Genomic DNA, 25,937 nt, shown 5'->3' with positions numbered 1-25,937 from the left:
TTTTTTTTAGGATTGTCTGATTAAAATGGACTTTCAGTTTTTATTTTTAAAGCATGTTGGAAACCATGTTTGGAGTAGAAGAGGGAAAACTCAGCAGTGGGAATAAAATTCTCTCAATAAACCGAAACATGTTGCTGGAACAGAACTGGTCTGCTTTAAATCTGTCCCACAGATTCCAGTTTGTTTTCTTCTTCACATTCAAGGTTACTCATGGAGTCCCACAGGGTTGTGGCCCGGTCCAGTTCTCTTCAGATGGGCGGAGCCAACCTTCCAGAGAAGTCAGCTTCCTGTCAGACTGGGTGGAGCTGCAGCGACTCGGAGGCGATCTCCGTCCCACTGAGTGCAGCAGCAGAATCTCCTCCTACAGACTGCAGAGCTGCTGGACTCCAGCTGTGAACATCAGGACCAACATTTCACCCGTGGAAAGATGGAAAACCTGGCTGTGATCTACTTCTTCTCGGCTCTTGTAGGTCCGTTTGGTTCTGAGCAAAAACGCTGGAAAACAAAGACGTTTCCAGATCACTGCACATCCAGGTTGGCTTTCCTTTCTGAAGATAACATGTTGTTTGATCCGCAGGTCAGAGCTTGGAAGCTGATATTACTGCCATCAGATCTGAAATATTTCCATCAGAGGGAGACAGAGTCACTCTGTCCTGCAACTATTCAGTTAAAGCCGACAACCTTCAGTGGTATCGACAAGATCCTGGATCAGCTCCTCGCTTCCTTCTCCTGATCACTGATACTAAAGATCCAACTGTGGTGGAAGCAGAACCTCCAAACCCTCGACTGACTGCAGGACTGAACAAGGAGAGAAACCGAGTGGATCTGCTGATCTCCTCTGCTGCAGTGACAGACTCTGCTGTGTACTACTGCGCTCTGCAGCCCACAGTGACAGGAAACACCAGAACCCTGTACAAAAACCTGCAGTACTCCACAGCAGCCACTAGAGGGCCTCACTCCCTGTTAAACCACTAAAACCTGCAGTACTCCACAGCAGCCACTAGAGGGCCTCACTCCCTGTTAAACCACTAAAACCTGCAGTACTCCACAGCAGCCACTAGAGGGCCTCACTCCCTGTTAATCTACTGGTTGTTGAGTCTTTGGACTGAAGACAAAGACAACAGAGACATGAAGCAGTAAAGATCAGAGACAGAGCTGCTGAGGAAGCAGAAAACTCTCTGATTGGTTGAGTTGAAGTGGCCCCGCCCACTGACCTTCAGCTCATCCAATGACATCATTTCTTCCTCGTTCTGCTGCAACATTGTTGATCTGCTGTGTTCTCAGTTTAACTTTGGGACAGCTCCTGCGTCTCCTGTCCTTTAGGAAGGTTAACAGATAACAGACGACTGATTACAGAACCACTGCAACTGTCACATGCCAATGTGCCGCTGGGCAAGGCATTTAACCCCAGGTAGCCTGAGATCTGAGTTGCATGTGAATGTGTTTCACATGGTGCAGGTCCAGTGGAAGACGAACACATCGGCATTTCTTTGCTCTCCTGCAGACGACGGTGGACACAGAAGATATCGTCTGATTTTGAAGTGAATCTCTTGGTGGAAACGAGTTCACTGCTGAAACGGTCCGAAAGGATCTTTAATGAGGTCTGATTATTTCGACATACTGAGTGTCATCAGGACAAGGTCTAAAGTCTGATGACAGAAGTGGGCAGGTCTGTGGATTCTGTGAGTAAAACCAACTGAGTGTAAGACAATATTGATGTGACAGAATAAACATGATGTGACATGTTATCACCCTCAGTGTAAGAATAAACATTAAAATGCCCCACTATAATAATCTTATTGGTATTTAACTCTAAATCATATAAATCTGATCTGAAAATAGAGAGTCAGGGTCTGGTGGACGATGCAAAGCTGCTTTGCAACTTGCCATTAGTAACTGGTCAGATGAAGCTGCCATTAGTCTGAATCTGAAGGAGGAAACAGAGAGAAAAGCAGAAGCAGTTAGAGGCAGAGTGACACACGGTGAGCGTCACTTTCCAGAAGTGAAAGTTAAGTGAGTGAAGAGCAGTAGAGCTGCAAACGAGACTCATTTCTTCTTCTCCCTCAACCACCGAGTCCAACAGCGGTAAGCAAGGGAGGAAATCCCATCTCTTTAGTGCGGGGGACAATAAACGGGGACATTTCATAAAAACCATTTTGAGGATTCAGCCAAGTTACAGTGGAATGTAATGGAAAATGTGGCTTAAAAAGTTTTTAAAGTGTTCAAGCTGCAGGGTCAAAATGACTAGTAAGAGGTAATGCACATCAAACTGTTCCCCCAGTAATTAAACTGTTGAGACCCATAAAAGTCAAACTAAAATTTAAATGTTTAGATGTGAGTTTAGTTCAGAGTCACAGATCTAACCTCTGCTCCACCTTTACAAAAACTTAAGCCTCTAAATAAAAACACGTTTTGATGCAAAACTCCCTCCTGAGTCAAACTCTTCTTATTAACATAAGAGTTAAAGAGATAAATATGATTGAAATATTTGGTACCTTTGAGAAAAACAAAACCAAGTCTATCAAAGTAATATAACCAGTTTTGCTAGTTGTGATTTAAAGGATAACGAGGCCGTTCATCATGATTCAGCCAAAGTAATAAAATAACCAACTGGACTCTGATTTTTATTGTTTCTTCCTATTGAACAATTAAAGTAAATAAAATGTGTTTCATGTCTTTTGCTTTAAGTATTTACTTACCAGCGGGTTTGTTGTTTGTGCTGCAGAGCCACAGCTAGGATCTAGCAGCTAGGATCTAGCAGCTAGGATCTAGCAGCTAGGATCTAGCAGCTAGGATCTAGCAGCTAGGATCTAGCAGCTAGGAGCTAGCAGCTAGGAGCTAGCAGCTAGGAGCTAGCAGCTAGAAGCTAGCAGCTAGAAGCTAGCAGCTAGAAGCTAGCAGCTAGAAGCTAGCAGCTAGAAGCTAGCAGCTAGCTCCTCTCTTCAGCGGCTCTAACGGAGCCGGTACCGTTCAGCTGCTGTTTGGACTGAACCATTGTTCTAACAATGGGGGCGACTTAAAGATTCATTCGTAATTTTTTTTAGATGAATGGCAGATTTATTTCATCCTTTGTTTCTTTTGCCTTTTTATATTGATGTTGTTTGAATATGAAGGTTTCTTTGAGGGAAAATCCCAGACTTTTCCAAACTAAATTTCCAGCCGTAGCGGCTCTACAGCACCGGCAACATCAACTAAAACATTTCAAGTTATCCTCCATAGATTGCTTTCAACCAACATGAAAACAAAATGAAAATGTTCCAAAAATCTGTTTATTATTTAATTCAAACTAAAATAAAATATACTCCTATGGAAATTTCAGTTTTATTCAAAACTCGTCCAGGTTTATATTTTATAGAAAGACGCCCCCATTCAGATTAATCCAGTAAATGGCTCTGAGGAGATGAAATGCTGTGTTTGGACATATCAGAGGAAAGTCCAGAGTTAAACTGCTGCCTGGCCTCTAATTCAAGCTTCTTTAGTTCCTATAGCTCCTGATGCCATCTGGTGTCAGGGTGATCAGATGTTCTTCTCCTTTGGTCCGCTGATTGAACTCCCTTCATGGAACCTGATCAGAACATCTCAGACCTTCAGATCAGATAATCTGTTAATCATTGATCTGTGTCTCCTGTCCTCAGATTCAGACATGTCTTCTGGCAGCAGCCGAAGGTCTGAGGATCAGTTTCTGTGCTCCATCTGTCTGGATGTGTTCACTGATCCAGTCAGCACACCATGTGGACACAACTTCTGCAAGACCTGCATCACTCAGGACTGGGACGGAAATGTTCCCTACAAATGTCCTCTGTGTAATGAACATTTCACCTGCAGACCTCAGCTCAGAGTCAACACCTTCATCAAAGAGATGGTTGATCAGTTCAGACGTGAAGCTCAGCAGGAAGCCAGCAGCAGCTCAGAGCAACAAGCTGCCAAGCCAGGAGAAGTTCCCTGTGACGTCTGCACTGGACCCAAACTGAAGGCCCTGAAGTCCTGCATGGTGTGTCTGACCTCCTACTGCCAGACTCACCTGGAGCCTCACCTGACCGCTCCACGTCTGAAGAAACATCAGCTGATGGAGCCGGTGGAGAACCTGGAGGACAGGATGTGTCTGCAGCACGATAAACCTCTGGAGCTGTTCTGTAGGAACGACCAGACATGCGTCTGCTTGGTCTGTCCTGTTTTAGACCACAAGAACCACGAGCTGGTTCCTCTGAGAGAAGAATCTGAAGGAAAGAAGGCAGAGCTGAGGAAGACGGAGGCTGAAGTTCAGGAGATGATCCAGGAGAGACGACTGAAGATCCAGGAGATCAGAGAGTCGGTGAAGATCAGTAAAGATGCTGCAGACAGAGAGAAAGCAGAAGGTGTTCAGGTCTTCACGGCTCTGATAGAGTCTGCTGAGAGAGGCCTGAAGGAGCTCCTCAAGGAGATCCAAGACAAACAGGAAACTACAGAGAAAGAGGCTGAAGACTTCATCAGAGATCTGGAACAGGAGATCTCTGAGCTGAAGAAGAGGAGCTCTGAGGTCAAGCAGCTCTCACAGGATGAAGATCACCTCCACCTCCTCCAAAGCTTCTCCTCCCTGAAAGATGCTCCACCCACCAAGACCTGGACAGAGGTCAGAGTTCATCCACCATCACATGAGAGGACTGTAGTGAGAGCTGTGGCTCATCTGGAGGAGACGATCAGGGAAAAGAAGATGAAGAAGCTCCTAGAGGTTGAGCTCAAGAGTGTCCAGCAGTTTGCAGTGGCTGTGACTCTGGATCCTGATACGGCTCATCTTGATCTCATCCTGTCTGATGATGGAAAACAAGTGAGAGACGGAGATATGAGGAAAAATCTTCCAGACAATCCAGAGAGATTTTCTCTGTTTCCTAATGTTTTAGGACAGCAGAGTTTCTCTTCAGGCAGATTTTACTTTGAGGTTCAAGTTAAAGGAAAGACTGACTGGACTTTAGGAGTGGCCAGAGAATCTGTTGACAGGAAAGGAAACATCACTCTGTGTCCTCAGAACGGTTTCTGGACTGTTGGGTTGAGAAATGGAAATTCTTACAAAGCTGCTGCTGGACCTTCAGTCTGGCTCTTTCTCTATCCTGGTCCTCAGAAGGTGGGGGTGTTTGTGGATTATGAGGAGGGTCTGGTCTCCTTCTATGATGTAGATGCTGCTGCAATGATCTACTCCTTTACTGGCTGCTGCTTCAATGAGAAACTCTACCCATTGTTCAGTCCTGGTCTTAGTGATGAAGGTAAAAACTCTGCTCCTCTGATCATCTGTCCTGTTTATCACACTAGTTGTTGCTCTGATGAAGCTCCATGAAGAATGAATCTGTAGGTGAAGCCCTTCTGGTGCAGAGGTGAGCTTTGTCCACCTGCAATATGCTGTAAAGGCCATCAGAAAGTGAACACGTTTCCCTGGGTAAAGTGTGGGCAGTCCTTGGAAGGTAAGGGGCATGGTCAAGACTCTGCATCATGGTAATCTCTTAAGTGCTTTAACACCAAATATTGGTCAGGAAAATGGGTGATTTGCGCAAAACTAAAGCTGCATGAAAAGGTCACTGTTGAGATCTGATCCAACAGCCTACCAGGTGGGAGCAAAGGCAGTTAAACCAGTCGGCCGCTAAAGCTGACCAAGGTTCACATAGTCCATACATATCAGGGGTCAGGGTCAATGACTTCCATTGGTTCCTCTTAGGGGGAACTTGTGCAATGTGTACCTAGACTATGAGCGCCCTTCCCTGGAAAGCTGAGGAAGTAGATCTCTGCCATGTATGCAGAACATACCAACCGTGGGAAGATGGCAGATATCTGTGCTTTGGCACAGTACCAGGTACCAACAGGGAAGTCAAGCAACAAGTTTTGTGCAGGTGCCCTAAAGGTTTCAAAGTTTGAAATGTGACTTCCTCTATCCCACACCCTGTCATGATAACAGGTCCCACGGACGGCTCGTTTCTTCCATGCCCCCAGACCCACGTCTGATGCAACCTGGCAGAGGTAAGACTCTGTCTTAAAGCGAAGGCTCAGACGATCGCAACGAGCTCACAGACATGGCAGAGAGTACGGCCTGTCTTCTCCTGGATGGAAGAAGGAACCATTCATCCAGAGCAGGGGGGCCCAAAGTGGGTCCTGGAGGCCCGGCATCCTGCATGTTTTAGTCTCTCCCTGGTACCAACAACCTTCTCAGCAGGTCAATGTTCTTCTTAGATCTCTAACGAGCCATCATTGGATCCAGGTGCGTTAAACCAGGGAGAGACTAAAACATGCAGGATGCCGGCCCTCAGGGACCCACTTTGGGCCCCTGATCCAGAGTGTTGACCTGCCCTTTATGCACCTCGTCACCCCTCAAAGGGCCTGGTAGGGAGCAAAGTGTCTGCCGATACTTTACTGTTAATTTCAGTGAAAAATAACTGGATACATCAGTGATGAAGTATGAAAATAAAAACCTGGTCTGGAGAAAATGTCATTTATTTATCTTTGCTGTTAAACATTTTCTATCTGTAATTAGAACATTTCTGCCTGGCCTGTGTTTTTCTTTTTCATTTTCATGTGACTGTGTTAATGTAATGACAGGAACATTAAATAAACTGTACAAAGAAATCTTGTCTACTTGTATTTCGAATTTGACAAAAATAGCACAAAATCCAAGTTTTCTGGAAATGTTTTTGTGGTGATGCTCAGATGATGGCGGCTTTGGAGAAAACCAGTTTACAGACAGAGGTTCTGCCTGATCTTCTGGCAGCTCTGGCTTCTTCCAGGGATCAGTGGACACAAAAATGCATTTACATCAAAATGGCCCCAGTTTGTTTCCTGAGAAGTGAAAATGAATTATTAAAATTACATGAAAAGTAGTAAGTTAATGCAAACCTACCGACTGGGCGTGCCGTGGTGGCGGAGGGGTTAGCGCGACCCACATTCAGAGGCAACGCGGCTGTCGCGGGTTCGACTCCCGGACCCGACGACGTTTACCGCATGTCTTCCCCCTTTCCTGTCAGCCTACTTTGAAAAAGGGGACACTAGAGCCCACAAAAAGACCCCTTGTGGGGCAATTAAAAAAACCCCACTGACCATTTCCTTCTGCTACGCTGAAGCCGGTGGAGAATTTCTGATGCTCTTTTCTTCAAGATGAGATGCTGCTCAGAGTTTTGCTACATCAAGGCTGGAGAAACTCTGAGGTACAGAACATCGGCTCAGACTCAACCACTTCAGAGAATATTTCTGCTGTCAACAGTATCCAGTAAAACCAGTAAAACCAGTTCCTCCTGAACATCTGACCCACTGCCCAGCTGCTGGAGCCTCGTCTCCTCTCTGGTGAACTCCACCTCTCCTCTCCACCAGGGGGCGCCATGCTCCAGTAGGCGGCGCTCTCCTTGTGCTCTGTGTTCCAGCATTGTGTCAATAAGAAGTGGTGCTGTGAAGAGAACAATAGTCAGACTGAATGTTGAACATCAGCTGCTTCCTCCTGCTGATTTAAACCTTGGTGGACAGATGGAACATTGGCTGTGGATTATTCTGGCTGCTCTTTTCTCTGGTAAGATACAAAGATCAACATGTTTCCTCTACATGGAGTAGAAGTCTTTAAAGCTGCTGATTGTTCTCCTTTAATCAATCATCTTTATTGATCCATCTCTTCCTCTGCATGTTCTGTTCTTCCCCAGAGTGTAAAGGAGACTCAGTGAAGCAGACAGAAGGAGAAGTTGTTGCTGCTGCAGGAGAATCACTGACTCTGAGATGTACCTATGAGACCAGTGTGAGTGTCACATTGTTCTGGTACAAACAAGAAGGAAACAGTTTCCCAAAGTACATGCTGAAGCAGCTGCCATCGTCAAAATATAAAGCTCCAGATTTCGACAATGACAGATTTGATGCTGACTTCAATAAAGACGAAAAATCCTTCAACCTGAAGATCCAGGATCTCCGTCTGTCAGACTCTGCTGTGTACTACTGCGCTCTGCAGCCCACAGTGACAGGAAACACCAGAACCCTGCACAAAAACCTGCAGTACTCCACAGCAGCCACTAGAGGGCCTCACTCCCTGTTGGTCCTGCACAGTTAGGACTCAGTAGCAGACATTAGTTCCCTTCATTCCCAGATTCACTGAGACTTCAGCCGTTTTTCTGATCTGACTGCCTGGTTCTGTTCTGGGACTGAACTGGACTGTTCTGATACAACAACGGTGGCACATGATTGGCTGAGCCTAAAAAAAAAAAAACAGTTTTAAAAAGACTGGACAGAGACACTGACGGAGAAAACAAACTTTATTTAAAGGAATCTGTAAGAAAACGGTTTTATCCAATTGTCTGAATTCTAAGAGATCGGTGATCGGCCGACATGTGAAGCCGATTTTATCCTGCGATTTTATCTACCTCAAAAACGGCCTAAAAATCAACCACTGCCCTCTTCTGCTCTCTCCTGACAGAGGTTTGACGGACAGACCGCCCACCGGGTCGGGTCTGCACGTTGGCAGTTAACAAGCCACCACATTCTTACCAACTCAGCAACTTTCTTGCTATATTAAGCAACATTTCAGTCAAACAAATTGGTATCAGCCAAAATCAGAATCAGCAGGTCAGGCTTTTTAAAGACTGGTGGTCGACCAAAAAAACCTCCATCGGTGCAGTTCTAGTCAGAACCTCAGTACCTGACACTTGACCCGGGCCGGAGAACCGGTCGGGTCAACTTTTTCCGTCCATTCATCATGATTTTGATGACTAAACCTGTTTAGTTGCCACTTTGTTCTGCTCTCTGAGGCTCCGCCCACACATTCAGCCAAAGCCTGGCTCCGCCCCTCTGTGCTGAGTCCTGATGTGGCCCAGCAGACCCGTCTTCTGGCTGAAGCTCCGCCCACATGTGCTGCAGCTGAACGGTTTCTCTCCGGAATGCGTTCTGAAGTGTCGCCACAAACTTCCCCCCTGAGTGAAACTTTTCCCACATTGCCTGCAGGAGAACGGCTTCTCCCCCGTATGGGTCCTCATGTGGGACAAGTAGCGGCAGTTGAACCGGAAGCGTTTCCCGCAGGTGTTGCAGGAATACAGAGTCTCTGCTGCTGGAGTCCGCCGGGCCCAGTTCGCTGCTGACCGGCGAGCGGACGCCGTCCCACAGGGTCCGCTGTCGGTGGGGGCCGATGAGGTCGAAGGTCGTCCTCCCTCTGAACCCACAGAGACAACGTCCTCGGCTGGGGACGCTGTCCAATATGTCACCTGGGCCGCAGCACCACCACCATCATCATCATCATCATCATCATCATCATCCAGACTCTCTGACCCAGAAGAACTTTCTGCATATTTTCTTCTCTTCTTCCTGGACTTGACTTTAGATCCTTGAAGAGGTTCTGACCCAGGGTTTGGTTCTGGTTCAGTCTGATCACTTTCTTCATCAGTCGGAACCGCCATGAACGTCTCCGGGTCCGGCTGCTCTTCCTCCTGACAGACACACAGATCCTCCTGGTTCTGTTTGATCCAGGACGGTTCTGGATCCTCCTGGTACTCTTGCTTCAGTGATAGTGCTGGTTCCTCCTGGTCCAGTCTCCAGGTCCTACCGTGGTTCTGGAGCTGCCGGCCCATCAGTACCTGATCAGAATCTTGTTGCTGTGGAAGTTCTGTGGGAACAAGAGAAGACATGATCAGAACTGCTGATGGTTCTGGTGTCCAGACCCAGAGAGCGACAGTTTGTTTTGTCTCTGCTTTGGACCGGACCGGACCGCTTCTCTGTAATGATCTGAGCTCTTTAAGCTCGGACCTCCTGGTGCTGCTAAATTCGCAGCCTGACCTAAAATGAGTGGCGGCCTGAATTTACCGAGAGCTAAACAGGAATTAGCTTCTCGTTTCTTAGAAAGTCCAGTGGAAAAACGATCCGACGCCAAGGAGACGATGGCAGTCTGAATAATGACGCCCACGTTTTGGTATGAAGCAGAGACTTTACTGCTGGGTCAACAATCAAGGTCTGTTAACGAAAACAAAGTAACAAAAAACGAGACGTTGCAGCAACCAGATTAACAGAGAAATTGAGCTCAGTTTCTGTTTGGGCCTCATTAGCATGAAGTTTAGTTTCCAGCTGTTTTGTTCCTGCTGTGCCTCGTTCTGCCAGCAGGTGGCGTAAGTAACCTGGTCTGTGTTGGTGTCGCTCCGTCCAGCACCAACACTGGACCTTCCAGATTACTGTCAATAATCTGAGATCAAAACGAGATCAGATATGTGGAAAGTTATTAAAAATCCCACAAACCTTAAAATAAAAACAGATTTTAACTCATTTAAAGGTTAATCTGCCAGAATCTTTAAACCTGGCCTGGTTGTCGCTCAGTTGCCCCAAATTAACCCATTTTTATAAAACTGTGGCACTTTTCTGGGATGTTGCTAATATGATTTTATTCTGCTATGCAACTGGTGTAAGAAGAAAGACTAAAGCTTAACTGATGGGCCCCATGTGGGCCCACATGGGGCCCATCGGTGAGATTTTTTACTTTTTATACTTTTAATCAATAATCACTGTTTCCAGTAGCAGCTGTTACTGCCTGATTTATCAGAGCGGAACCAGAACCAGAACCTGACCCGGTTAGGTTCTGTTGATCTGTGTTTGATTCTCCTGAATTATCGGGATTTTCTACGAGGTTCGGTTCTGCTGGACCCACTTCCCTCTGAAAGCCAGAACCACGTCGGGTCGGGTCAGGAGTGGTACCGTTAGCCGGGCTGTACCGGGTCTCACCTGCTCTGCAAGGTTTCGTGTCCGGCAGCTGGTGCCGATGACCCTGTTCTCCTCCACACTGGACCGAGCCGATTCCAGAACCGCAGAATAACTCTCTGATCTGCAGTACCACATCTCGGCCCGGTTCTGCTTCACCCGGGTCCGGTCTGTGGTTTTGCTCCTGGCTCCATAGTTTTGGGTCAGTCAGAACCGGGTCCTCAGGAACCTTCAGCAGCTGGAGTTCTGGACGGATAGAAGAACCGAGACCAGCGGTCAGCCCCAAGTCTGCTCCTGCTGGACCCACTCAGAACCAGAACCAGCTTCAGCATCGATCTCCGGGTCCAGGTTCTGGTTGGGAAGTGAAGAACTGGCGGCTTCAGATCAGATCCAACTAGAAAAACTGAAATATTCTGGATCAACGACCAGATTAGAAATATTTACAATTAAAAAACTCAAATTAAAGCCACTAAAAATATTAGCCATCCCATAATTAGTTGTGTTATTAAGCAGAATAATTCTGCTTAAGTCTGACCCGTTAGATCAAGTTATTGGGTCTCAGGTGGTCAGTGGCCGAAAGAACATCTAAACCTTTTTAAATAAATAAAATAAATATTTTAGTAACTAAAACATTCATTTCTTAACAAATTTATTCATAAAAAATAAATTTGTTAAATAATCTAGTTCTGATTTCACTTGTGAAGTATTAAACACAGAATAGAGTCCAAACAGCAGGTTCTGTAAAGCTTCCGGTTCTGACCCAGAGCCGTTTCTGATTGGCTGATGAGGCGCTGACAGCCTGCGGGTTGGCCAGCAGCAGCTCCTCCTCCCGCTGACCGCCGGGTTGGTTCCCGGTGTGTGTGGTGTTCCGGACCTGTTGGTTCCCGGTGTGTGTGGTGTTCCGGACCTGTTGGTTCCCGGTGTGTGTGGTGTTCCGGACCTGTTGGTTCCCGGTGTGTGTGGTGTTCCGGACCTGTTGGTTCCGGGTGTGTGTGGTGTTCCGGACCTGTTGGTTCCCGGTGTGTGTGGTGTTGCGGACCTGTTGGTTCCCGGTGTGTGTGGTGTTCCGGACCTGTTGGTTCCCGGTGTGTGCGGTGTTGCGGACCTGTTGGTTCCGGGTGTGTGTGGTGTTGCGGACCTGTTGGTTCCGGACCTGTTGGTTCCGGGTGTGTGTGGTGTTGCGGACCTGTTGGTTCCGGGTGTGTGTGGTGTTGCGGACCTGTTGGTTCCGGACCTGTTGGTTCCGGACCTGTTGGTTCCGGGTGTGTGTGGTGTTCCGGACCTGTTGGTTCCCGGTGTGTGTGGTGTTGCGGACCTGTTGGTTCCCGGTGTGTGCGGTGTTGCGGACCTGTTGGTTCCCGGTGTGTGTGGTGTTGCGGACCTGTTGGTTCCGGACCTGTTGGTTCCGGGTGTGTGTGGTGTTCCGGACCTGTTGGTTCCCGGTGTGTGCGGTGTTCCGGACCTGTTGGTTCCCGGTGTGTGTGGTGTTGCGGACCTGTTGGTTCCGGACCTGTTGGTTCCGGGTGTGTGTGGTGTTGCGGACCTGTTGGTTCCCGGTGTGTGTCGTGTTGCGGACCTGTTGGTTCCGGACCTGTTGGTTCCGGGTGTGTGTGGTGTTGCGGACCTGTTGGTTCCGGGTGTGTGTGGTGTTGCGGACCTGTTGGTTCCCGGTGTGTGTCGTGTTGCGGACCTGTTGGTTCCCGGTGTGTGTCGTGTTGCGGACCTGTTGGTTCCGGACCTCTTGGTTCCCGGTGTGTGTCGTGTTGCGGACCTGTTGGTTCCCGGTGTGTGTCGTGTTGCGGACCTGTTGGTTCCCGGTGTGTGTCGTGTTGCGGACCTGTTGGTTCCGGACCTCTTGGTTCCGGGTGTGTGTGGTGTTGCGGACCTGTTGGTTCCGGACCTGTTGGTTCCGGGTGTGTGTGGTGTTGCGGACCTGTTGGTTCCGGACCTGTTGGTTCCGGGTGTGTGTGGTGTTCCGGACCTGTTGGTTCCCGGTGTGTGCGGTGTTCCGGACCTGTTGGTTCCCGGTGTGTGCGGTGTTCCGGACCTGTTGGTTCCCGGTGTGTGTGGTGTTGCGGACCTGTTGGTTCCCGGTGTGTGTGTGGTGTTCCGGACCTGTTGGTTCCCGGTGTGTGTGGTGTTCCGGACCTGTTGGTTCCCGGTGTGTGTGGTGTTCCGGACCTGTTGGTTCCCGGTGTGTGTGGTGTTGCGGACCTGTTGGTTCCCGGTGTGTGTGGTGTTGCGGACCTGTTGGTTCCCGGTGTGTGTGGTGTTGCGGACCTGTTGGTTCCCGGTGTGTGTGGTGTTGCGGACCTGTTGGTTCCCGGTGTGTGTGTGGTGTTCCGGACCTGTTGGTTCCCGGTGTGTGTGGTGTTCCGGACCTGTTGGTTCCCGGTGTGTGTGGTGTTGCGGACCTGTTGGTTCCCGGTGTGTGTGGTGTTCCGGACCTGTTGGTTCCCGGTGTGTGCGGTGTTGCGGACCTGTTGGTTCCCGGTGTGTGCGGTGTTGCGGACCTGTTGGTTCCGGGTGTTTGTGGTGTTGCGGACCTGTTGGTTCCCGGTGTGTGTGGTGTTGCGGACCTGTTGGTTCCGGACCTGTTGGTTCCGGGTGTGTGTCGGTCCCCCAGCGGCTCTCCAGCAGCCTGACGGTGTTCTCCACCTCGGAGAAAATCTCCTCCGCGGCAGCAGCGAGTCTCTCCCTGATGAACTCTCTCAGAGGCTGAACGGAACACATTGCTGCTGAAAGGTTCGGCTCAGATCCAACAGGTCCACCGTCAAACAGCTGCGGACTCACAGCGCGGCTAGCTGCTGCTAACGGCTACTAGCCAGGCTAAGCTAATCACAGGAAGTTACGTGATGCTTGGAGCGGCGTTTCAAACACGTCACATTGTTTATTTTTATTGTTTCCGATGGAAAAAATCCAATAAACAGAAAGAAACAGGAGAGAAGATAGAATCGGGCACAGTGGATCAAATATCTCCTATCATTAAACATCAGACATTAAATATGGACGCAGGAATGACCGGAACCAAAGAAACAAGTTCATTAGGAACTTTGTTAATATGAGATGAAATTTGACATTGTGGATTTACTGCAGAAGGATTCGGGAAGCAGAGGATATCAGACTATACTTGATGCAGTGTAAGTTGTATCATAGGACAAAGTTTTTCCCCCTTTGTTTTATTTTATGTCATGCGGTTCACACTCCTTACCGGTTGGTGGCGGTAATGCTCGCCTAACGTTTCTTGCCAACCGCCAATAAAAATCCCGTAATGTGGAAGTCAGCAGAAAAACACGAAAATATAATTTGAGTTTTGTTTTATTCTTAACGTCTTTCAATCCAAACCAAAAATAAAATGAAGTAAAACCGTTTGTGTCTTCTCACCTTCTCCCCTTCACAATAAAAGCATACATTCCGGTGTGAAATATATACACTGTATCCGCCACAGTAAGATGATAAATTTAAGAACTTTCTCACATTTAAACCCAGCAGCTGTTCAGTTTCGGTTTATTTTAAACTCGTCCTGTAGTTCCGGTGTTGTGCTAAAATCTGTCCCCATGTCGGAGCGGAACCGACCATTTATGACTCATAATCATGTCAGGGTTGTAACTTTAAGCTTAATCGACAGCTGATGTTTTTTTAAAAAGAACAAAACTCTAAAATAAATAAGTAAACTTGGTCTTGTTTTTCTTACCGTTTTGAAAATAAGTTTTTTTTCTTTAGCCAAACAGAGTTTTCCAGCACATTGTGTGTATTTGTCATTTTTTATTACTCATATAAATTATGGAAGCAGGACATGAAAAATTAGACTTCCTGAAAACAGTGCAGACTTTCTGGCAAATCGCATTATTATTATTATTATTATTATAGTATTATTACCAGTTGCTTTTTTTTTTTTTTTACAGTTCATGTCAGCCAGTGTTTCTCAACCTGCTTTGGAACAGCGCCCCCTATCCATCATCCAGGTCCCTCTCCGCCCCCACCAAAGAAGATACTTTTCACTGAATATTATTTTATGATTAATATTACTATCATTATTGTTGCCCTCCTGATTTGTATTGTTGTTTCTGTATTTAGCGTCAAAAATCCTCAACAGAAAAAACACATTACTTAATAATTGGTTCCAAAGAACAAAAAATCCATGTGAATAGAAATCAGTTTTAAAGGCGTCTAAGAAAAATGCAATGAAGGACATTCAACTGAAAATCAGTAGGAGCATCAGCAGCCAATCACAGCGGAAAAAATGATTTTGATTTATAGATTAATAGTTTTACTGTACAGAAACTACAAACAACAAAACTGGTTCTAAAATCCTAACGAGTAAAACTGAAAGTGTCATGACATCAAAACTGACATGAGAAATAAAACTGAAGACATAAATATATGAAATAGCATCTAATAAAATACATAAATCAGTAATAAGTTTCTTACTGTTATGGTTTGTCAAATATATTTCTTCTTAGTTCTAGATGTGATCTCAACACACCATGGCACCTCAACAATATAATCTTATCTTTTATGTGTCTGTTTGTTCTTGCCATTCAGTCCTTTATACTAATTGTTGCTCTTGATTTTTCACTCTTCAGCGCCAGAATCTCTGATCCTGATTCACATCTGGTGTCGCTCCACTTCTCCTGTTTCTGAGTTTTGCAACAAGTGAGTCACAGCAAAGCCGTTAGCCGGGGGCAACGTTGAGCTGATGCTTCCAGTAGCAGGAGCTGCGCCAAGAAGCTAACAGAAGCTAGCAGAAACTAAGGGAAGCTAACAGAAACTAAGGGAAGCTAACAGAAGCTAACAGAAACTAACAGAAACTAAGGGAAGCTAACAGAAACTACGGGAAGCTAGCAGAAACTAACAGAAACTAAGGGAAGCTAACAGAAACTACGGGAAGCTAACAGAAGCTAGCAGAAACTAAGGGAAGCTAACAGAAACTAAGGGAAGCTAACAGAAACTACGGGAAGCTAACAGAAGCTAACAGAAACTAAGGGAAGCTAACAGAAGCTAAGTGAAGCTAACAGAAACAAAGGGAAGCTAACAGAAACTAAGGGAAGCTAACAGAAGCTAACAGAAACTAAGGGAAGCTAACAGAAACTAAGGGAAGCTAACAGAAACTACGGGAAGCTAACAGAAACTAAGGGAAGTTAACAGAAGCTAAAAGAAACTAAGGGAAGCTAACAGAAGCTAAGGGACGCTAACAGAAACTACGGGAAGCTAACAGAAGCTAACAGAAACTAAGGGAAGCTAACAGAAGCTAAGTGAAGCTAACAGAAACAAAGGGAAGCTAACAGAAACTAAGGGAAGCTAACAGAAGCTAACAGAAACTAAGGGAAGCTAACAGAAACTAAGGGAAGCTAATAGAAATTAAGGGAAGCTAACAGAAGCTAACACAAACTAAGGGAAGCTAACAGAATCTAACAGAAACTAAGAGAAGCTAACAGAAACAAAGGGAAGCTAACAGGAGCTAACAGAAACTAAGGGAAGCTAATAGAAGCTAACAGAAGCTAGCAGAAACTAAGGGAAGCTAACAGAAACTAAGGGAAGCTAATAGAAGCTAACAGAAACTAAGGGAAGCTAACAGAAGCTAACAGAAACACTGAAGAGGAGTTGCCATGGATACAGTTGCAACATGTTTTATTGTTACACGCCTCAGTTTTTAGCATGTAGCTTAGCGTCTAGCCTGGTCTTGTTTTGCATAAGGTGTAAAGTTTACCTCCAAGCAAACGACCCCAAAGGAATAGCAGCGCCCCCTATATGTTAATATTTCTGCCAGCGCCCCCTGCTGCCCCGTTGAGAAACATTACTCTAAGATAATAAATCCTAGCATTTGTATTAAATGCTTCCTCCCTGATCCTGTGATGCGTTTCATAAAAAAAGAAAAATGATTATTTGCCAAAGTTATGGAGGATATTTCAGCGGCAGGCTGAACCTCCACCAGGGGGCAGCAAACAGGAACAAATATCCACCAAAACGCTGAAATTTCTACATTTATTTCACATTTTCAATAGAAAACAATGTTGATATTCTTTTGTCATGAATAGTTATACATTTGAGATATTTTAAACTATTAAAGGCATAAAATGACAACATTAAAGCTGATTTTAAAGTGCAGTAAATATGACAGAACAGCCAGAACTGTCAGGCTGAAGTTAAACATTCAGGAGATGAAGAACCGGGTCGGTTTCCTGGATCAGAACCAAGAGGAGGAGCTGATCTGTTCCTGATCTCTAAAGAGACTCAAACTTCCTCCTTCAGTTCAGTTCAACTCTCCAACATTAACTCTGCTCAACATGGACTATTATGGTCTGTCTCTGCTCATCATCTCTCTGCTAACAGGTCAGATCAAAATGTTTTATGACTAAATTAAACACGATTCTCAGTGAATCGCCTCACATTGAACTGATTTCTCCTCCATCAGGAGTCAGATGTGATGAACTCAGTCCCATCAAGATCGAACTGTTCAGCTTCGAAAGCAGCTCCGTTAATCTGTCTTACAGTTTATCCAGAGAAGCTCGAACCAACGACTATTTCTACTGGTACCGTCAGAACCCAGGAGAACCTCCAGAGGTTCTGATCTCCCACTCTGCATCAGGAGCTGAAGGGGTTAAAAAAGTTCCTGAACTGAAGATTGAAGTGAGGAAAACCCAGATGGATCTGCTGATCTCCTCTGCTGCAGTGACAGACTCTGCTGTGTACTACTGCGCTCTGCAGCCCACAGTGACAGGAAACACCAGAACCCTGCACAAAAACCTGCAGTACTCCACAGCAGCCACTAGAGGGCCTCACTCCCTGTTAAACCACTAAAACCTGCAGTACTCCACAGCAGCCACTAGAGGGCCTCACTCCCTGTTAAACCACTAAAACCTGCAGTACTCCCCAGCAGCCACTAGAGGGCCTCACTCCCTGTTGATCCACTGGTTGTTGAGTCTTTGGACTGAAGACAAAGACAACAGAGACATGAAGCAGTAAAGATCAGAGACAGAGCTGCTGAGGAAGCAGAAAACTCTCTGATTGGTTGAGTTGAAGTGGCCCCGCCCACTGACCTTCAGCTCATCCAATACTCTCCCTTATTACTCTCTGAGGTTACCGGTATTGCTCTGACGCCGCCTCCCACTGATCCAGGATTTGGGTTATGAAGCTGTAATGACTTTGTGCCAAGGCAACAGATTGATACCTTTCATAAATTTGCAAATCACACACTAAGACTATTTTATTACTGTTGAAGAACTTAACATTACATTGGCACAATAATTGAGCAGCCATATTTCTCTATTTTGCATACGCTTTAATAAATGTGTCACTACAATTTGATTCAGTAGGACGGAAAAATAAAAAAAATCTAGCAAACGTAACTTTTTTAAATCCATAAACTGAACTAAATGACTGTTCAGATCTTTGGTTGCTCTGAACTCAGACCTTCCTCCTGCTCTGGCTGATTGGAAGACTTGGAAATGATAGCTTGAGGTTTTCCTGTCTGGAGGTTCAGTCTGCTATAGGATCCGGTCGGGTCCGGCTGCACAGCCTTGGGGAACGCCGTATGCAAGGCTGGCCTGTTGCTCTTCTCTTCTGCTGCTGTAGATGTTTGGTCCTTTTTCTCGGGCGTTCCTGGAGGTTTCCATGCTGAGCCGGTTCTCTGTTTCCTCATTCTGAGGTGTTCTTTCTTGTCCACTGGTCAGTTTTCTCTGCATTATCTCCAACCGCTCAGTCTGTAGACAACAGCCATCCTGCCTTTAGAGGTGATGACGCCCTGGGTGTGAAACCTTTTCTGTCGTCAGGCCATGCTGCTGACTCAGCATCTGTAGAGCTCTACCTGTTCTCTCATGGATTTAATGTAAACTCATAAAACACTTTCAATCATCACAGATTTATGTCTTTATTACCAGGATAAAAAAGTCTGACCCCAACAAAAGGTAATCACAGTTTGATGAATCGTGGTTTTACTGTCAGTGTGTCGGTTATCAGCTTCAGGCCTTAAATGATCAACCATTCAGCCAATACTGGAAACAAGGATTGATTTCACCCAATCACAACCCAGATACAGACTGTATTTCATTACTTCCTGTTTCTCTGCTCTGACCGAATGAAAATCAGTTGATTTAGTTGTGAATGTCCACAGAGTAAGACATTTGTCCTCTGTCTCCTCTCAGCCTCAATGTTAGTTTCATGACTTCATTTGTTCACTTTTTCAGGACCAGCAGCTGGAGACTCAACTTCTGCTGACATGAGGTCAGAGGGACAAAACCAGGGCCGGCCCTAGCCTCTCTGGGGCCCTAAGGGAAATGTGGTTTTGGGTCCCTCTAGTTCTGTTAACAATGTGGACCGGCTGCAATCAGCAGTCGGATCATTAGGTCATTCACACACCTGCTATAAACTTATTGCATCTCTAGCTGTGCTGTTTACATTATATACATGTTTAATAAGATTCATTTATTGACCAGTTGATTTCTGGGAGCTGATTTAATTAATTTTGGGGGATCGTGATCTGCTGATTCTTACATGTGAAGCCCATCCTAATCCCTGATCTGATCTTCATCAGCAAAGGTTTATAAATCATCTCTGTCCTCTTCTGCTCTGCAGGGAGACGTTTGACTGACCGACCCACCAGGTCTGAACGTTTACAGCTAACAATATTCACCCCACTGTTAGCAACTCAGTGACTTTCTTGCTACATTTAGCAACATTTCAGACAAAAAATTAGTTTTATAATCATTTAAACCAAAATCTAAATCAGCAGGTCAGGCTTTTAAAGATCGGTAACCAGGGATCGGCCAGAAAACTGCAATCGGTGCAGCTCTACACACATTCATGACGTCCTTTGATTAAATTCATTTCTCTAAAGCGTTACTCCAGTAGCTAAAATGTTATTTATACCAGGTGAGTCTTTCTCCCCTGAGAATGTGGACCGGTACCGGTACCAGACTGATTCTGAGCCTTCAAATGATTTTAACAGAAGTTTCTCATAACTTAGAAGTTGATGTAAAAATAATGTTTGTTTTAGGTACATAAATTATCAGCAGCAAACAACAAATCCCAACTACAGCATGGAGCAGCTAATCGATAGCAGCCATGTAGCCTGACGTAAAAACATTTTGCTAGACAAGGTCAAACATTGACAAGTTTGGTGGCCAAGATGGCGGCGTGAATGGTCGATCTTTGCTAGCTCTCCAGATTGTCTATAGGAGCCGTTATTGCTGCTTTAACGCAGGGAAGCATTTATTCTGAGACCTTCGTTAAATATCGTGCTTAAAGCTGTTTAAAAAGGACGTCTTGAAAATGTCAAAGAATGGCTGCAAGTGGTAAACGCAAATCCGTCAGCACAGAAAATACTCCAACTAAGATGTCGGCTAAAAGTCACAAACTGACGGAAGAGCATGACTTCGCTGAAAATATCAGCAACTTTAAACGATAAAGGAGAGAGCGGACGGTCTTCAAGCACAAATGATCTCAGAGGTTCGGTGGATTATATCCATGCTGAAATGAAAGAAATGCTGGAAAAGATGACAGAAACCGTTGGGAGAGTTGAGAAATCAGGAAAAAGGTGCAAATGGAAAATAAGCTGCTCGAACTTTCACGTTGTAAAAGAAGATGGGACTTCCGGCTTTTGGGAATAAATGAAGAAGAAGAAGAAAAATGTTCGTAGCAAGGCAGTTACCATTTGCCAGAAGACAGAGCCAGGATGCAAAGAAAAACTACCAGACGTCATCGACAGCGTCCACCGGCTGGGTCGCGTTACAGGCACGGGTCGTCCTGGAGAAGTGATGATCCAGTTCTCCATGAGACCCTACAGGGAAACGGTGTGGAAGGAGGCCAAGCAGTCATCTTTTCTGAAATCAAGCAACCTGCGCTTCAAGGAGGACTTCTGCCCAGAGGACCGTCAGAGAAGAAACTTGCTGTGGCCATTGGTGAAAAAAGCAGGCGAAGAAGGAAACCAGCCTTTAAATCGGTCCCAGAGCCTTTGTTACTGACAGAGGAGGAAGGAGGAAAGAATTTGAACCTGCTAATGACTGGCAGACATCTTGAGAATCAGAACTAACAGTTAAGTAATGACATTAAATATTGAAAAAGCTCCGTTTATTATATAATTTCTCTGTTGGGAGAGTTTGTTAGATTTTTCTGTAACTCAGTTTTCAGGGTTAGAAGCTACAACTCTTAGTAGCATTTCTTTTTTTAAAGTTATTTCACTCAATGCTCGAGGGTTAAGGAACAACATTAAAAGAAAGGCAACGTTTTTATATCTTAAAAATTTTAAAGCAGATTTCTGTTTAATCCAAGAAACTCATTCAACTGCAAATGATACCAAGTTCTGGAAAAGTCAGTGGGGGGACGAACTATGGCTGGAACATGGATCCACTCAGTCAGCAGGAGGCAACATTACCAAACAACTTCAGTGGAGATGGATTATGTCCACACATATGGACATTTTGTCTTATTAGTTGTATCAATAAATGAAGAAATTCTTTTGTTGGGTTCTATATATGGGTACAATACCAAAGCAGAAAATATGCAACTTTATGATAGATGGAGTAACGGGGTGAATTACTTATGTGGAAAATATCATATGAATATTATTATTATTGGTAGGGACTCTTAACGAAGCATTAGATAGATTTCCTCCAAAGGCTAAAACAAATCCAAACACAGTTCTAGAAAACTTTATGTCAACCTTTGGCCTGACTGATGAATGGAGACAAAAAAATAAGTCCAAAGTTAAATTTATGTGCAAAACAAAACAGGCTCCTTTAAATCAAGAAGTGATTTCTGTCATGAAGTGCGGGTGGTGAGAGCGGTGAGGCAGACGCAGCGGACCCAGGTATGATGAATAAGGTGATTTTAATGATAAAGCACAGTCCAAACAACAAGCAGCAGGCACATGGACACACTGACGACGAACAGACTAGACATTGACGAGGAACAAGGAACACAGGTGGAGTTAAATACACGGGAGGGTAATCACAGAGACGAGACACACCTGGGAACAATCAAGGGGAGGACAGGACAACGAAGAGACTCAAGGACACAGAAAACTCTAAATAAACACAGAAAAACACAGATCCTGACAATTTCTGGCTGCTGTCTGATTTAATAACTGATGAAATGAAGTCAGAGATTCTTCCAGCTCCTTTATTAGACCACAAACTTATTTTAACTGGAAAAACTCAATTAAACCAGTATGGAAAAAATACAGTTACAGCTTACTGGAAACTCAACTCTTCACTGTTAGAAAATAAAACAGTGGAAGAAAACATTAAAGAAATAATTATAAAGGTTTGGAATACAGTTTGCAGTCAGAAGGAATTTAGTAAAAATTGGGAACTCCTAAAATATGAACTTCAAAAAATGTTCATGAAAACTGGAGCTGAGATTCTAAAAGAAAAAGGAAAGTAGAATCAGAAGGAATAAAAGAAATGATCTTATTGAACAATGTTCTGCCAGAAAATGTATCTGAAGAACAAAAGATCAGATTAAACCATTTACAACTGAACCTGGACAATATTTACGTTTCCAAAGCTAAAGGAGCGTACATCAGATCGAGACAGGAATGGTTAGGAGGAAAAAACTCTTCTTATTTTTTAGATTAGAAAAAAAACACCAAATATCTAACAGTATTATGAAACTTCAAATCAATAATAATATCTGTGAAGTTCAAATCTCCTCTTACTGTGAAACTTTTTTCCAAGAACTTTATCAGTCAAGATGTTCTGATGAAACTGTCACACAATTTATTAACTCTGAATAAAATGCAACAAATTAGTAAAAATAATAACAACAATGTGATTCCTTGATTACACTTGCAGACGTCCAAAAGTCCATCAATAAATTAAAACTAAATAAATCACCAGGAACTGATGGCCTCCATGCAGAATTTTATAAAAAGTATTCAGAACAGCTATCGCCATTTTTACATCAAGTTTATCTTGAAAGTTTGGATTCTGGGTCAGTTCCTCCAACAATGACCCAAAGTCTGATTACACTGACCCCTAAACCACAGGCTGAACCCAACCCTGACCCTGACCAATTACATTACTACACAATCACTACAATTATTGCAGGTTGTATTGCTACAAAAATTCAGAATACTCTTGAAGAAGTTATTGATGAAACTCAGTCTGGATTCATACCAGGTAGACATATAACTAATAATATTATCTTGGATCTGCTAGATTACTCAGATTTAATAGAGGGATGATCTCGTTTCTAGATTTTTCACACAGTTGAACATACATTTTATTTAAAGCACTAGAAGTATTCGGATACGGACAAATCTTAATTAAAAGTTGTCAAATGTTATATAGGAATTGTAAAATGATCACCTGGCTGCTCTAAAAGATTGGATTTGAAAAGATAAGGGTGTCCAGTCTCCACACATCTATTCATTCTGGCCATGCAAATTCTTTCAGTTAAAATCCAGGAAAAAATCACAGGGATTAATGTTGCAAACAGAAATATTGTAATTCCCCAGTAATTTGCACTTTTTTTTAAAGAATAACTGTGAAATAAAAAACTATTGAAATCATCAACACCTTCTCCAAAGCTTCTGGTTTAACTCTAAATCTAAATAAATGTGAATTATTTTCCATTAAATCTCATTTAAAGGCACATTCCTCAACATTCCTACAAAAGACAAAGTTAAATATCTTGGAATCACAATAATTAAAGATCAAAATATAAGATCAATAGAACATTTTAACCCCATAATTAAAATAGTTGAACAAAGATTTAATCTGTGGCTCCAGTGAGATCTCTCTCGTTTAGGACGTTCATTATTAATCAAGGCTGAAGGTTTATCTAGACTCGTTTATCCAGCCCTTTACATTAATAAAATAAACTTTAACTTTATATGGAAAATCAAATGCCATCTTATCAAAGAAAATATTCTAATGAATAAAGTTGAAAAAGGTGGAATTGAAGCCATTGATTCATTCTTTAAACAATTCATTGAAAATTAAATATTTAAAAAATCTAAAAAACAAAAACTCTATATTTAATGATATTCCCATTTACAACTTTGACAAAATTGCAGGATTTGACCTTTTCTTCTTAGATGCAATTATAGTTCAAATGATCTACGTTTCATGAACAAATGCTGTAAAGCTGGTCACTTTTCTCCTCATAAATATTATTTCTGGAATAATGAAGACATTAAATACAAAAATAAGACAATCTTTTGTAGAAAATGATTTGATAGGGGAATATTACTTGTAAGCCAATTATTAAATCCAGATGGTTATTTATTGTCTTATTCTGACTTTATGACTTTTCTAAAGAAAATGTTTGAAACAATCCCCAGTGGCTCATTAAAGCTTTTATCATCTTCAGATCCAATTCACTCAGTGCCAGATTATGATCCCAACTCCATTTATATTGATTATGATTATGCCTTTAAGTAAGAAAACAACCAACAAAATGTTAAAAAAGATTCTTTTACCAGATCTTGTTTTTTCACCAGCTTGTATATTTTATTGGTCCAACATTTTTGAAAATATTAATTGGAAGTGGACTTGGTTGCTCCTAAAAATACTTAATAAACAATAAAGTAAGAGAAATTTCTTATAAAATTATTCATAATGTTTATCCTGTTAAAGCATTTTTGATAAAAAGATATAAATGGGTTTTGGACCCTTTGTGTACTTTTTGTAAAAATAATGAGGAAAAGTTTGTTGATGTTTTTTGTGATTGTAATTATAGCAAAATATTCTGGAGAAATATTATATTGAGAAAGAAATCTCAATATTACTTTAACAGATCAGGATGTTTTGTTTGGATGGAGAAATGTGATCTTGTCAAAACAGAATTTTTATATGTTGTCAACTTTTTTATTATTTATGGTAAATATCATATTCACACCTCCAAACATTTACAACAAAACCCTAATTTCCAGATGTTATTATCTTCTATTAATATCTATAGAATCCTTAAAAATCAGCTCCGATGCTAAAGCCATTAAATCCTAACTGCCCTTAAAGACCCGCAGCTCTGGAGACTCACTTTGATTTTGATATTGTAAAATAATTCTTCCATGTTCTGTAAAGCCCATTTATGTTGTATCTGTTTGTAATTATTAATGTTGTTCTTATATGTTCTTTGTTTGCAATAAAAAAAACATTGACAAGTTTTAATTATTCTTATCAAACACGGTGTGAAGCCAAAATACCTCAGAAATATCCAGAAAATTTAAAGTTTAAACTCAGTTTCACACAAACAGCATAAATGTTTGGCTGTTGAACTGGACGGTGTTGTGGATTAACTGGTGGTTAAATTAACTGGTGGTTAAATTAACTGGTGGCTAAATTAACTGGTGGCTAAATTAACTGGTGGTTAAATTAACTGGTGGTTAAATTAACTGGTGGCTAAATTAACTGGTGGCTAAATTAACTGGTGGTTAAATTAACTGGTGGCTAAATTAACTGGTGGCTAAATTAACTGGTGGTTAAATTAACTGGTGGCTAAATTAACTGGTGGTTAAATTAACTGGTGGCTAAATTAACTGGTGGCTAAATTAACTGGTGGTTAAATTAACTGGTGGCTAAATTAACTGGTGGCTAAATTAACTGGTGGCTAAATTAACTGGTTGAAACCTTTGCGCACCGCTGATGTTTCTAAATTGTAGGTGGCTGTGTTGATGCCTGTTGAAAAATGCTACTTGTGTGACAAAACGATCTTCAAAACTTTACTATAAATCCCATTTGAAGCAGATATGTTTAATGTTACATGTGAAAATTATGTTTCAAAACAAGTTTCTACAGAGTATCGTTCAGTTCGCTTCGCATTGGAGCAAAACCAGATCGACAATCGCATTCACATTCAGCTTCACCAGAATAAATTCATTTCATCATAACATGAACAGCCACAATAAGTGGAAAGTTTCTGCTTTTTGCAACCAGCTCTGATCAGAAAAACATTGGAATTAACTTTCAAGTTCCTGTAATGTGATTTATTAACACTTGTAGCCTAGTGAGTGTTTCTGGCTCAGATCCTGCAAAGCAGCCTCTCTGTTTCTGAACTTTTTATTTTTTTTATTTTTAGCGACACTACCGCTAAAGTGTCGCTAAACAATGAGGTTGGTGTCATCATATTTAATAAAATTTAAATCACATACCTGATGGTGTTGCTTGTGGTGTTTAAATGTCCAAATAAAATAATGTTGATACTTTATACTGTAATAAAATCTCATCTAAATGATATAAAGTTAACAGCCAATGTTGTGGTTGGTGGTGATATCCAAATGGACAAAACAAAATTATAATAATAAATGTTCCTACATTATTCTGTCAGACACC

At 43.1% G+C, this 25,937-nt stretch overlaps 2 protein-coding genes, 2 long non-coding RNA genes and 2 gene segments (V, D, J or C); 4 read left to right on the top strand and 2 right to left on the bottom strand.

The window, feature by feature from the left end:
• The first annotated feature begins 351 nt into the window (after nt 1-351).
• Nucleotides 352-1,748, top strand: LOC114146675 (T cell receptor alpha variable 21-like). The segment is given in 2 exon segments: nt 352-470; nt 578-1,748. Coding segments are annotated over 2 exon segments (441 nt in total).
• Nucleotides 878-18,841, bottom strand: LOC114146685 (uncharacterized). Its single transcript, XR_003595940.1, has 3 exons — nt 17,410-18,841; nt 979-1,035; nt 878-921 (listed from the first exon to the last, which is right to left on the bottom strand). It is a non-coding gene; the product is annotated as an uncharacterized LOC114146685 (long non-coding RNA).
• LOC114146658 (E3 ubiquitin-protein ligase TRIM21-like) lies at nt 1,023-21,413 on the top strand. Of its 4 annotated transcripts, XM_028020956.1 has the most exons (4): nt 1,023-2,085; nt 3,636-4,966; nt 11,205-11,209; nt 20,637-21,413. In XM_028020956.1, the coding sequence occupies exons 2-4, from the start codon at nt 3,644-3,646 to the stop codon at nt 20,677-20,679; spliced, it is 1,371 nt and encodes a 456-aa protein (XP_027876757.1). In that variant the 5' UTR covers nt 1,023-2,085; nt 3,636-3,643; the 3' UTR covers nt 20,680-21,413. The 4 variants fall into 4 exon arrangements, with proteins under 4 accessions (XP_027876757.1, XP_027876756.1, XP_027876755.1 ...); XM_028020955.1 differs by lacking the exons at nt 11,205-11,209; nt 20,637-21,413 and having other exon boundaries at nt 1,023-1,601; nt 3,636-6,585; XM_028020954.1 differs by lacking the exons at nt 11,205-11,209; nt 20,637-21,413 and having other exon boundaries at nt 1,023-1,682; nt 3,636-6,585.
• Nucleotides 7,403-8,232, top strand: LOC114146674 (T cell receptor alpha variable 18-like). The segment is given in 2 exon segments: nt 7,403-7,516; nt 7,644-8,232. Coding segments are annotated over 2 exon segments (441 nt in total).
• Nucleotides 8,230-13,789, bottom strand: LOC114146657 (zinc finger and SCAN domain-containing protein 2-like). 5 transcript variants are annotated; one of them, XM_028020947.1, is made up of 6 exons: nt 13,257-13,789; nt 12,386-12,595; nt 11,801-12,253; nt 11,636-11,734; nt 10,687-10,908; nt 8,230-9,583 (listed from the first exon to the last, which is right to left on the bottom strand). In XM_028020947.1, the coding sequence occupies exons 1-6, from the start codon at nt 13,393-13,395 to the stop codon at nt 8,751-8,753; spliced, it is 1,956 nt and encodes a 651-aa protein (XP_027876748.1). In that variant the 5' UTR covers nt 13,396-13,789; the 3' UTR covers nt 8,230-8,750. The 5 variants fall into 5 exon arrangements, with proteins under 5 accessions (XP_027876748.1, XP_027876750.1, XP_027876751.1 ...); XM_028020949.1 differs by lacking the exon at nt 11,636-11,734 and having other exon boundaries at nt 12,386-12,643; nt 13,257-13,788; XM_028020950.1 differs by lacking the exons at nt 11,801-12,253; nt 12,386-12,595 and adding an exon at nt 12,596-12,643 and having other exon boundaries at nt 13,257-13,782.
• LOC114146684 (uncharacterized) lies at nt 13,299-16,092 on the top strand. 2 transcript variants are annotated; one of them, XR_003595939.1, is made up of 2 exons: nt 13,299-13,407; nt 15,249-16,092. It is a non-coding gene; the product is annotated as an uncharacterized LOC114146684 (long non-coding RNA). The 2 variants fall into 2 exon arrangements; XR_003595938.1 differs by lacking the exon at nt 13,299-13,407 and adding an exon at nt 13,690-13,802 and having other exon boundaries at nt 15,249-16,062.
• Nucleotides 21,414-25,937: the final 4,524 nt, after the last annotated feature.

This window comes from Xiphophorus couchianus, chromosome 6 (genome assembly GCF_001444195.1).
Source record: "Xiphophorus couchianus chromosome 6, X_couchianus-1.0, whole genome shotgun sequence".
NCBI lineage: Eukaryota > Metazoa > Chordata > Actinopteri > Cyprinodontiformes > Poeciliidae > Xiphophorus > Xiphophorus couchianus.
Note: the sequence above shows the minus strand (reverse complement) of the source record. Positions and strands in the feature narration are given on the sequence as shown.

Bases quoted from the DNA above. Each gene is read 5' to 3' on its own strand.
- LOC114146657 (XM_028020947.1), bottom strand. From the start codon at position 13,395: ATGTGTTCCGTTCAGCCTCTGAGAGAGTTCATCAGGGAGAGACTCGCT. The intron at 12,596-13,256 runs GTCCGGAACCAA...CGGAACCAACAG, and splicing joins CACACACCCGGAACCAACAG to GTCCGCAACACCACACACAC. The intron at 10,909-11,635 runs GTCCGGAACACC...CTATCCGTCCAG, and splicing joins CACACACCCGGAACCAACAG to AACTCCAGCTGCTGAAGGTT.
- LOC114146658 (XM_028020955.1), top strand. From the start codon at position 3,644: ATGTCTTCTGGCAGCAGCCGAAGGTCTGAGGATCAGTTTCTGTGCTCC.